General features: G+C 36.4%; 1 protein-coding gene across 16 annotated transcripts in view; it reads left to right on the plus strand.

Moving 5' to 3' along the window:
• GPHN (gephyrin) overlaps positions 1–12,905 on the plus strand; it is a 293,631-nt gene that overhangs the window by 137,076 nt on the left and 143,650 nt on the right. For 2 of the 16 annotated variants that reach the window (XM_065686696.1, XM_065686700.1), the window contains 2 exons: positions 7,577–7,766; positions 9,531–9,574. The exons of 11 other annotated variants lie outside the window; for them this stretch is intronic. In XM_065686696.1, the coding sequence (XP_065542768.1) occupies positions 9,565–9,574 (10 nt within the window). In that variant the 5' untranslated portion in view covers positions 7,577–7,766; positions 9,531–9,564. Of the gene's footprint in view, positions 1–2,791; positions 2,890–3,742; positions 3,814–7,576; positions 7,767–9,530; positions 9,575–12,905 lie in introns of those variants that run through there. 3 more of the 16 variants (XM_065686698.1, XM_065686697.1, XM_065686699.1) reach the window with 3 other exon arrangements.

A 12,905-nucleotide genomic window follows, 5' to 3' on the forward strand; every position in this document is an offset into this window, starting at 1 on the left:
AAGTGGTAGTGTGTGTCAGTTTAATCATTATTATTATTACAGGGTTTTTTTTCCTAAGGGTTCAAAAATACATGAAACTCAAATTTGCCAAAATCCAAAGAATGGGATAGAAAATGAGCTGCCTGACAAAAATTAGTTTTGTCTGTAAAGTGAGTTTCTGTGTAAAGTTGTATTGTGCTCATTCCAATCAAATATGTGCTGTAGCCAATGCTTTTATGATGGTTTTTTTTGTAGCTATTTTGAAATTTGGATGACAGACAAAGAATGCTTAGTTTCCTACTAAAAATATCTCTGCTTTTGGGGTTAGACAGAAGTGAAAGCTGAAACAGGAGCTAGAGACTTACTGTACTAAAAGATCTGTGACGTTTAGGAAAGAATAGCTAGTGTGGCTTGGAAATTGGCTTAATTTTTTAGAGTTGATTGGTACTGATGGTTACAGCTCCGAAACCAAAAGTTCTAAGTGGATGAAGTGTCAAATACTGTGCTTAGATTCATGGGTACAAATGTACTAGCTCTTGGAATATTGCTGCTATAGAATTGTTTGATTCCTGGTAGACCTGGTCTTTAATCAGCAATATGTAACTCTTAGCAGAATTAAATCAAAAAAATAAAAAAAAAAATTTGATCTCTTTTTAACATCTTCAAATTTCACAGATATTTCCAGGCCTGGAGAAAGAGCTCTTACAGGACAGAAAAGACTTGCTTAGTAATTGCAAGGAAAAGAATCAAGGTCTTCTCCTTCCCTAGTCACAAGTGGTGGGTGTTGAAATGGGAATCCTGGGTGTGGGTTTTTCCTGCAGTGGGGTAGGGGAGTGAGAGAGAGGGATGGTGCCAGGTTCTTTCTGGATCTCAATAAGAAAGGCCTGACAACAAATGGCTTAATAAAATATCTGCTTTAATAAGGCAGAATAAGAGAAGAAATATAGGTAGCAAATAAATCTTACTTGCTTCAGATGCTGGAAACTGTGTAGCATTGGATCAATCCTTCAATGGATTTCCCCGCTCATGAGAAATTCCTGCTACACTTTTAGATAAAGGAATAGATTACTGGTGTAATCACCAGTACTGAGTGGGAGCAGCCTGCAGCCTCCTCCATTTCAATGAGGTGACTGAGTCTGTCCTTGGGCCAGGGGTTTTGTGCAGCATGACGCAGACCTAAGGACCACACTGGACATGGAGCACAGCACAGCATGCTGTGGGAGCTGCAGGGGAATTGTTGTGTGGATCACTAACTCTGTGATGTATAACGGTCTACTGGTCAGGATCACTACAACATCAGAAACATTATAAATAGAACATTGTGTAGTCCTTAATTTCCGGAGGGTATTGCCCAGTTCTTGCTCACAGATATTATTTATTGCATAGCCTCCTTCATCCACTAATTCCACCTACTCTTTCTTACTGAAAATACTATCTAATGACTCTGCTGCTTGTGTAGGCTCTTCATCATTCTCCAGCACTAAAGTGGCAATTGTCTGTACAAGGGAAAGCAGTAGTCCAGAGATATCATGTACTGTATGCATCATAGTTCTCAAAGTAGAATGTGTGGGAGATAGTACACCTCTTTGAAAGGGGCAATATGGTATTTTTAATTATTGAGATGATGCCTTTATTCTAAATTTTATTGAGCAGATGACTGTAATGTGATTTTAACATGTCCAGAAAAGTAAGTTTTGCAATTAAAAACTAAACAAAAAATACTTATATAAACATTTTCATGTGACAGACCATATGTTAAAATACTAGTGCATAAAACAGGTGATAGTCAAGAAGATTCATTATTTCTCATGCAACTTTTTTTCCAAGTATTTAGGTAACTCAGGATTCTCGTAAAGGTTACCGTGTGTGTTGTCTTGAATCTTAAAATAACAGACAAGTGCTTCCTAGTCCAGAGGGCTTTCCATGGTTTCACAACTCTAAAAATGACTTATGCTTTAGCAAGAAGGGTTCTGTTCCTGTGAAGCAGCAGACATTTTGTATGCACAACTTCCGCTACCTGTCTGATCTGAGCACATCAGCAACAATGGGAATGCACTTTTTTCAGTAGAACCTGCTGTACCTACAACTGTACTCCTTAAAAATTTCCATAATTACTGAGTTCTCATGCTTACCCTTTTGGAAAACTACTAAAAAAAAAAAAAAAAAGTGTTTATATATCCTCTCTTCATTCTTTGTCAAAGTAAACAGGAGAAAAGGAGTATGAAATACCTATTTGTGAAAGTATAATGAATAATTGTGGTATCTGTACATTAATTGTGGCATTTAAAGTAACGTCTTCTAGATAGTTATTAAGGTTTAATTTAAACCAGATAAAATGAAAGAAATTTCAGATTAAATTGGAAAAACACTTCTTGAAATACATGTATCAAAAGGTTTACTTACAGTGAGAAATGTCTGCTATGATTAGCTCAATAGAAATCATTTGAGTGTTGAACTTAAATTGTAAGAAAAGCTTTTAGTAAAAAGGACACTAAGATTTGATTTGTCTTATGTTAAGGAATTAAGAGGTTATAAATCATTCATTCCTCTTGAAGCAGATATTGTAAGGGCTTCAGTGACTGTTCCCTAACTACTGCAGCTTTTGGTTCTGGCACAGATCTTCATTTTGCAACTGAAGCATATGATACAAATATATTCATTGCCAGAACACTTAATTAATTAAGCCATCATTCATTGAAGATTAACTGTTAGGAGTACATGTATAGATGACATGCTTAGTGCAAGTGTTTCTTACCCTGGAAATTGCAGTTTGCTTGAAAACTCTGTCACAGGACCAATAACTGCGAATAGAACAAGCATGGGAAATTATGCGCCTGGAAAGCATTTCTGAGTATACCAAGACATTCTCTGCAGCAGTCAAGAGACTCGCTATGATTGCAGCAAGCATTTGTAAGCATTGCTCTTCCTTTAGCAAAGAGTATTTTCTTCTCTCATTCTCATAGTACTGATTAGTATTTCTTTTATGATTCTAAAATTTTAGTAAGTGAAGTTTGCCACCTGTCTTTACAAAACCAAGGATTACAAGTGATTCTGCTTTAATTGTCTTTTCTGGCTCTTTTCATTAATTGCTTTGAACTTTGTTCATGTCCTCTATGGCTTTCTTAACAGTTTGAGACTAGACTGAGCTAGATCACTTTGTAAAGCAATTGCTTTATTAAGCTTCTGTTTGCTCCATTTGCAGCAAGTTTATCAAATTAGGCAGACTTCTTACAAAGTTGTTTCCACTTCGGTCAGTTCAGAAGGACACGCTTTTATTTTACGTATATAATTCTTGTCATATAATGGTTAGTATACTTTTCTATACAGCACAAAATAACTTCCAAGAATTCAGGACCTTAGAAACAATGAAGATTACAATACAAAAAATTCTTACAAAATGCTGTAGGTTGTTAGACATTATGGATATTTTTTGCGTATGAGATTTTCTGTATCCATAAAGGCATGTTTGAACAACCTTAGTATCCTGGCAGATTTTAGCTTCATTTATACCAGCTGCGGAAAGAGTTGGAAGGTGATTTTGAAATCTCTTTAGGATTTTTTAATGCTTTTGTTAACACCTGACTCCAAGTAATTTTGTTGTTAGTAAATATAAAAAAAAAAAAAAATGAACATCTTTTAAAAACATTCCAGCACAGAAATGACCAGAAAGTTTCAGCTTTTAGAGAAAGAAGTTTTCTAATGCGAACTGTTCTGCATCAGTTTTCTCCTGAGTATAATAATCAGTTGAAACCTTTGATTGCAGTGGGATCAGCTAATGCTAAGACACCTCTGCAAGCTCCAATGGAAGCAGAAGATAGCTCATCAAATTCTATGGTAACAGCTTTCACCTGGTATCCGGTAATAGCTATAATCCTTTGGGCCTATCAGAGAGATTCTGCATAGACTGAATCCTAAAAAGGGTCTTCCCTTTGAAGAGAATGGTCTTTTAAGTTCAGTAATGGATTATCTTACAAGTACCAAAAGGTTCTTTTACTACATTTTAGTCTTCGGATGCTTATATTCCAGAGTTCAGGCATAAACAATAACCTAATCAGCAAGGCAGCCTATTACTACTTCATTCTATTATTCTTTTATTGAGCTATGTCTTTATAAGAAGAAAGCAAGGGTTTGTAGGGAAAAATAATTTTTGTAATCACATTTATTTTTCATTGCCTTCAGCAGCTGTCAATGTGTTCTTTGCATTAAGAACCATCAATAAATCTCAATTGATTTTTATGCTTTCCTTATCCCTTTTTTAGGAATCATATGCAGAGTCTCCGAGATTACTCCTACACAATAGATAATGGAGAAGGCTGGGCAGTCTAATCAGTTCCAGAATCATCTTCCTCTTCTTGCATATACCTTTCTCTTCATTGTTTATATACTACCCATCACAAGAATGTAGCAAAGCAGGATGTCCATACCTTCCTTTATATTTTGAGAAATAAAGGACACTGCTTAGTTTTGGATGAAGGGGCTTTCTTCCTTATGTTCTGGAAACTAAATCTGTCATGGAATATTAGACCTGGAAGGTCATATACCATCTGAAAATGGTGCTCTGTAATTTGCTATTTATTTGCCAGCAGCAGTCATTTTTCCTGGGGAAAAATATATATCTTTGCATACTCACAAGTAGTGACCTGATTTGTACAAGAATCCTTTCTCCATCAACTCATACATAATGTGCAGGGTCCTCTACAAAAACTATTTTATTTTACACTACAGTAGAGGAATGAACACAGATATTTCCCATTTAATTTATATTTGGGAAAGAATAAAAATCTGAACAGTGCTAGGACAATCATAGATCACAATAAGATCGTGCCTTTAGTTGTTATGTCACATGGCCTGTACCTGCACTGGTTGGCTGGAAACAGCTTACATTTAATTCATGCGCTACTGTTAGGTCTTAGAGAATGAATACAGATGATAGTAATCTTAAAATCTCTCAGATGTTAGGGGGATCCACTACAAATATGTCGAGATGTCAGTTCAGATGCCTTCTTCATTGCAAAAGAGGGGCATCTCTAGTAAATGTTGCTGGGCAAAGTTGGAGTGTTGTTCTGTATCCATACACTGATGATCAGAACAACAATTTTTGGGTGAATAGCACCATCATAGTGCACTGAATGAGCAAGATCTACCCATTACTTAATGACTCCAGCTGTGGAGTTGTGCTTGCCATAGAATAGCTGTTACAATCAGTTATCTTCAGAATCTTCAAAATATGCTGCCACATCTTCTTAACATATACCTCTCTGAATAGCTCTATAGGCAATTCTGTTGACAGTATTATTCACCAAAGATTAATCTGTGGTTGATAACATCAAGAAATGCAGAGATTTCTTCTCTTGATGGGAAAAGCATCTGAGTTGGTAGAGAGATGTCTTTTAAATTCCGTGCATTTCAGATCTATGCTTGTCTACCGATACCCTTATTCTGTTGTGATTAAGAAAAAGCAGTGTCTGAGTCACCACAGTCACTCCATTGTGGCTGGAACAGTATCAGTACCTGGAATGCAGGAGCTTGCAAGCATCTCTGCATCTCTTCTAGTCATTCTGCTTTCCCCCCCCACCCCCCGCCCCATTGTCATTCAGACCAATAGATGCATGCATCATTCAGAGCTCCGTTTTCATGAAGTGAAGTATAATAACATATTTGACTATATAAACATACAGAACATTTTGGTTCAGGTTAGGAAACAGTACAGTACCTTTACCTCGGCTACAAAATGCAAACAGTATCACTTCTGAAGGAGTGCATCATCTGTGGGGGCTTTATTTCTCGATAGTTTGACTCTTTACAGTCGTTCATAAGATTGAAGTGATACTTTAGACCAAATATCTACATTTCTTCTGAAAATTAGAATTTTCATTTAAACTGCTTTAATCAGCTGCTCTTCCAGTTGTCATTTTTCCAAAAGTAAAGTATTCACTGATCTTTAAGAATATGTTTTTTAGACGGGTGTCTGCCAGGAATGACAAAATAATCTTAAACTGGATAGAGAAAAAAGAGATTCCACCTAGGCCTATTTTAGTATATGATTTAGAATTTGATGCACCAGACTTCACCAAGGAAATTTCAGTGAGGATACAAGTAACTTTTGCTGTTTCCTTTAGGGATATTCTTTAGAGGACTTAAGTCTGATCTATGCAACACTGCATATGCTTTTGCTAAAATATATTCATTGTTTCAGCATCTCATTCTGCTGCCTGGCTTAATAAAGCCATAAAGCAATTTTGCTTGGATTAGGCTTGCAAAATGCTGCTTCTCCTTTTATGGTATATTGATTGTAAGTTACTAGAATTGGCCCAGTTACAGACAGGCATTCAGTAAAGACAAACTTGATATTTTGGGGGGTAATGTCACCTGTTCTGACAGTGGGTGTATTCGTATGCTTCTATGTGAGTTTTCTTTTCTAGTATCCATAGTCATTGTATTTCAGTTCTTCTTCAACCTGTGGCAGTCTCAGGACCCTCCATGTCAAAACAGTCAGTCTCTGGGATAGTCAGTTCTTGTTACTCTCCAGAGTAATGATAGCCAGTAGCATTTCTGTATGATCTATGTGTTGCTGCTTTGATCACAGCCCTTTTATTTGTTACATGCGGTTCCTTTGATTCCTTTCTGTACATCAGTGAGGCTTCCAGGTTGCTCTCTCTGGTTGAGCATACTTATGTTCTCATACCTCAGAACTCATAGCTTCCTAACAGCTGATCAGGATGCATTGGACTTTTCATGACTAAATAGCCATGGAAAACCATTGCATTATAGTGGTTCCTTCTCCCATTTTGAGGTCTTAAATTCTTACTCCTTCTGCTTGCATCTATGAATGTGACACATCTAGTAACAGTTTTCTCAGCCAGCTGCTGAAGTATATGAGTCCTTATGGCTGCCATTTTGCATACTGCTTTTATAAGGGTAGAGTATCTGTTCTTCAGTCACCCAAAATTCCTTCTTGAAGGGGTGCTGAAGTTCCAGTGTAGCTAGGCAATTAGTCCTTCACTACTAATTTCCGAATCTTATACTTCTCTGATTGAATTTTATACTTTAAATTCTTGGGTTTGTAAGGACTTTATTATTTCTCTTCACAAGTCCAAGCCTTTTAGTTTGCTTCTTTGCTTGTTGCACTGTAGCAGTATCCAGAAGTTCACTTAACTTCACACAGTGATTGTTCAGATGGCTTTCTGGCTCTACGTGGACTCAAGGAACTTCTTCCCCAAAGAAGCAAAAGCCCAAAGCAAATTCTGTCAGATCTCTGGGCAGACTTGGTATCTGTACTGCATGGTATTTGGACATTTGCCATAAGGCTACCTGGAGTTCAGGCTTTGCTTTCACCCAGCATTATGTTAGCCTAATAGTATCCAGGGCTGTTTCAGCCTTCAGTGGAGTGACGCTGCAGTTGTTTGTGGGAGTCCTCAGGCCTTCTTCTGGGTGGTAAAAGGCAAAGGTAACTGTTCAGAGTGAGTCATTGTGGGAATGTACATGCAGACTCAAAGAAGAAAGGTTACTGGTCAGTAACTGGTGTTCTTTGAGAGGTATAGTCTGCATGTACATTAGTCTCCTACCTGCCTTTCCCCTCTTTCTGAATCTCTTTCAGGTTTGATTGTGCATTTAAGAGGAACTGGAGTGGTGGCGGATGCACTCTGCCCTGTATGTCATGCCTCAAGCAGGAAGAGGGGAGGAGGTAGAGCACCCCTCCCGGGACACACCAGGGCAGGCCACGAGCCCACCCACTCTTAGAGTATATGTATGGACTAAGTATCTCAAAGTACAGCAGCCATTCGTTGGTAGGTAAATTTTCTTTACTGTATTTTCACAGGTAAAGCAGTAGATTGTATTTTAAAAACAATTTCATTCATTGACTCTGTGGATGATATGCATGAACAATACACACATGGGGGACTTTATACCACAAACTGAGTAGCTCCGTGTCTTTCTGATGGTTTTGTCTCTCTTTTCCCCCCCAGTCCTAACTTTTTTAGGTATTTGAATATTTTCACTCTGTTCAATTTGTCATTTCCATTGTGAGCTACATCACAAATTGAAATTACATAAGTTGTAATTTTATTTTAAAAGTAAAAGAAAACAATGTCTTAACACAATTTTAGCTGAGCATATAAATCAACATTTGAGATTGTATTTACTATTAGAAAATGAAACTGAACTAGGTTCTGTAAGAATCGATTACATTTTTGCGATTACAGTGTTCTTTAAAACTTCATAGTTGCAGAAAAGCGAACATTAAAGATTTTTTCCACAGCTGGATTTCTCATTGTATTTATTATTTTAATCACAGAAGCCTTGTAATTAATTTTTTAATCCACTGCACTTCCTGCCCATTAAACAGAGCAAGTAGATGCAGGGTATAACCTTGCTAAAACAGGAGATGTAGTTGTCCCTGCAAGCAAATACATACATGCAAATTCTGCAAGTTGTTAATTTCAAGTATAGTTTCTAAGAAGTGAAGGTTATGTGAGATGAAGGCTATTAGAGAAATGTGATTCTCACCTGTTTGTACTTGGAATTCTCTAAGACATACTGCCTTTGCCTATGATGATCATGCTTTTGCTAGTTTCTTAGAGTTGAAACAGTTAGTGTTGTCTTGGCAGCTTAAAGAAATTTACAGTTGTTTGTGACTTTACCATTTCTGTGTTTTCGGTAAGATTAAGGTGTAGATTATCTGGGTTTAGTTACAGCCAGCAAAGTTTAGTGAAACTTCTGATCTGTGGTACATGAGATACATGTGCTGTAGACGTGGATGCACATATGTAAAATATTATAAAGAACTCTCATTTTAGAAAGTTATTGACTTGTGTAATATCAAGCTGCCTTTTTACATTCTAAGAAAACCCAAAGTAAAGAGTCTTTTAAACAACCTGAGATGAACATTAACATAGCAAAGGGGAAGATAGTGCAGAGAAAAGCTATCTTGTTTTGCACAATTAGTCTGAAGTTTATGACTCTAAACTCAAACATTTATGTCTTTTGATAACATCTTTAAAGTGCAGCTTTAATTAAAAAAAAAAAAAAGAGAGAGAAAAAATCTTGTTATGTATTATTACTGAGCAATATTGGATTAATTTAGTTGGGTTTATGTTTTTTTCTTCTTTCCTTTTCATTCCATTTGCTATTTTAGCTTGTGATGTTGTAGGAATAATTAGAGGAATATGTATTAGATGTCAGGATTCTCACTGGGAAAAGTAGTATTGGCAAGGAGGCATTATGTTTTCCTTTAATTTTTAATCAGTTTCAAAAAACTTCTGAAGAAACACAGAGTTTTTGTAACTATTGTAATATTTATTTTAGTAAGTTAGTATTTTTAGAGAGAGGGGTTTTACATGTGACAGAAATGAGACACAATTCATTTTGGTGCTTTTGCTAGTACATTTTTGTTTTGCAAAGATAAGCATGTGTGCATATGTGCCTGCACACATGTATGTATATCTGCTGAATTCAGAGGGGACATGAAAGTTGTTTCTAAAAACAGACATGTTTGGAAAATAAATAATTCTGACTCTCCTGACATTTCTAAATTCCATCCCTTCCTCCAGGCATCTGAGAAAAACTGTTATACTGGAGTGACTGATGCTTTCCAGTGAGTAGCTGTGATTTGAAGAACTTAGCATGCACTCTAGGAGGATACCAGTGGTACCAACAGTAGATGGGAATATATCCTTCATGTAGAAAGAAGTCTTTTGCCTTGCTGCACATACAGACTTACGGTTTGCATCTGATCAAGACCTTCTTGTAGATTTTAATTCAATTTGTTAAATCATACAATAAAATCACAATTTTTCTTTTTTACACTAAAATTGATATGTCAAGGTAGTTTGAATTTCTCCTTTGCGTTCTGAGTGGAAATCAACACAAGACATTTATAACTGCACTTTTGTGTTGAACCTTGAAATATTTGAGAGCTGCAAATTATTTTAAGTGGAAAATGCCTATAATTAAATTTCTATTTAAAATTAAGCCATTTATAGAGTGCAGTTTAATTACTTTCTTCCATTAGTTTTGCATTTCAGTAAAATAGTTGCATTTTTATAACTTCTTTTAATATATTAGTGTAGTATTTATAAAGCTGCATTTAGAAAAACAACAATGCAGAAAGACTGCAACACTGAAAACTGCAATCATCCATGAAATCTTCCAAAGAATATCAACAACGTTCAGTAAAATCTCAAAAGATGAAAATGTCTATTTAGGCACATCCAGGTACTTCTTGTGTTTCATCCAAGTCTCTTGACTACGGTGATTACATGATTACACTCTAAACAGAATCCTAATATTTCTCTTACTTTCCACCTTTGTTGGTGGGGGAAGGTAAAAGGGGTGGAGGTAACAGAAAGTGTCAAGTGTATTTTTGTGGTGTTTTAGTCTTTCATTTTCTGATATTCTTAAATAATTTTGAGATTGATTACTTGCAAAGTTGTTACTTCACACATAAAAATAGCAAAGCTTTCAAGCAGTAAGAGAAAGATTGTGAGCATAAGAAATAAAACCTTTACATGAAATAGGGAAAAGAAATATTTAAAAAAAATAATCCAAGGATATATTAACATTTATAAAGCCTTCCCTGTTTTTTAAACTGAATGTTGAACTCAGCTCTTTATTTTTCCTTCAGTGTGTTTGCTTTATGGGTATTATTGTTCTTGAATGGTCCTCAATACTTGATTTTCCCTTTAAAATTAATAGACAAGCCATGTTCAGCTGAATAGACAAGATTTAAACTCCTAAATACACACCAGTGATGAAAAATTTGGCTTCTTTTATCTCTTCTTTTTTTCCTGGTTTGTATTTATGTGCTGTGACGTGAATTTCTGATTCATGCAATTACATATGCTCTCTCATGGCATAGTGTCAGCGTCAATCTTTAGTGAGATTGGGTCAAGCCACATGAGTAAGTAAAGGTTGTTATGAGATGTTAATGTCCCAACTCCTGTATTCCTGAAACTCAGTGGTCAAAATGACACCCAGTTTTCTTAGCAAAACTGTGACTATGCAGACTTCCTCTTCTTTGATATGTTTTTCCACATTTTCATCCACTGTAATTTTTTCATTATGATGATGTTATATAATCATACATGAAAATTATCTCACACTCTCTTTAAGCTCTGTTGGCATGAGACGACAAAGTGTGAAGGAACATTAAATTGTTATTTAATGTGGCATTTTATGAAGCATTTCTTATTTGGCTTGGATTGCTAAGAAAATTTATCATTACAGCTTTACGAACATACTATTATATGTTTTTCCTTGCATTTTGGAACATACTGTCCTAGAGTAAACAGGATATATTTGCAAATATAGAAGTTACATAATTTTACAAAACTTATATTTTTGAGAAGATCTGTTCTGGGGAGCACAGACTTTTGCACTTCTAAGCACTATCAGTAGTTTTTCCCAGAATCCATAATGATCTTTTCAGTCACATAAAGTTGTTTTGAGAAATCCTGGAATGTATGCATGTCTATGAAACAACTTCTATTAACTTCTGTTTTAAAGTCCAATGTGAAATTGTTTCCTGATTGCAGAGCAAATATCAATATTAAATTTAATTTCTATTAAATTTCAACATTTTAAATGGTCCTTCATAAGTGATTAGTATTGCATATAAGGTGAGATAACTTCAAGTTTGCACTGTGCTAGAAAAAGTTAGCATGTGCCAAAATCCTGAAGATCTTTGTTAACTACAGAATTACATAAACAGTTTCAATACTCAATATAGAATACTCAATATAGGCATTTAGTCCAATCTACTGTGACCATTTCTGTGTGCTTTGTAGTACTTCTGCTTCGGTTAAGAGTGTTACTCAGGGTCTCACTATCTATGTGGAAGAAAAGCATACAGTACCAGTGAGAGGATTGGAAGAGTCTTGCAATTTTTCTCAAGTTTTAATTCTGGCTAACAGCATACATTATGATATTGTGTCAACGACAGATGACTGTCACTCTGAAAATGAAATAATTAATTACACATGTAGAACTGCTCTGCTCCATTATTTAAGTGAAACAGCAATCAAGGACAGAAACGTAGAGTGACTGTGATTACAATAAGGCTTTATTGCAAGAGACTGCAAACATTTACTAAGATAAGTAACCCACAAACATCAGTTATCTCCAAAGATCAGGGAGCTGAGCCTTTCATTCCATCAAGGAATCCCTGTTTGTTTCTCCTGTTCACTTACTTGCAGAGATTAGTGGATGTTACATTAATAGGTGCTGGGAAAATCTACCAAATTAAATTATGCTGTATTTTCTCTCACTTGAATCCTTCAGATCAAGGCTGGGTGGTTTAGTGAAGAGATACTCAAGTCCTAGAATTTGTTTTAAATGTATGGGGAACTGACTTAGACTAATGTTAGGTTTGCGTAGGATCATAGAATAGTTAGGGTTGGAAGGGACCTTAAGAACATCTAGTTCCAACCCCCCTGCCGTGGGCAGGGACACATCACACTAAACCATCTCACCCAAGCCTTCTTCTCACACTAGACCACGCTGGCCAAGGCTCTGTCCAACCTGGCCTTGAGCACCGCCAGGGATGGAGTGTTTGCCACTTCTTTGGGCAGCCTGTTTCAGTGCCTCACCACGCTGACAGTGAAAAACTTATTCCTTACATCTAACCTGAACTTCCCCTGTTTAAGGTTAAACCCATGACTACTTTTCCTATCACTACAGTCCCTGATGAAGAATCCTCCTCTGCCATCCTTGTAGGCCCCCTTCAGATACTGGAAGGCTGCTATGCAGTCTCCACACAGCCTTCTCTAGGCTGAACAGCCCCAACTTTCTCAGCCTGTCTTCATACAGGAGATGCTTCAGCCTCCTGATCATCCTTATGGCCCTCCTCTGGACTTGTACCAACAATTCCGTGTCCTCCTTATCTTGAGGATACCAGAACTGCCTTCAGTACTCCGATCTTGGACACT

This window comes from Lathamus discolor, chromosome 6 (genome assembly GCF_037157495.1).
Source record: "Lathamus discolor isolate bLatDis1 chromosome 6, bLatDis1.hap1, whole genome shotgun sequence".
NCBI classification, from domain to species: domain Eukaryota; kingdom Metazoa; phylum Chordata; class Aves; order Psittaciformes; family Psittacidae; genus Lathamus; species Lathamus discolor.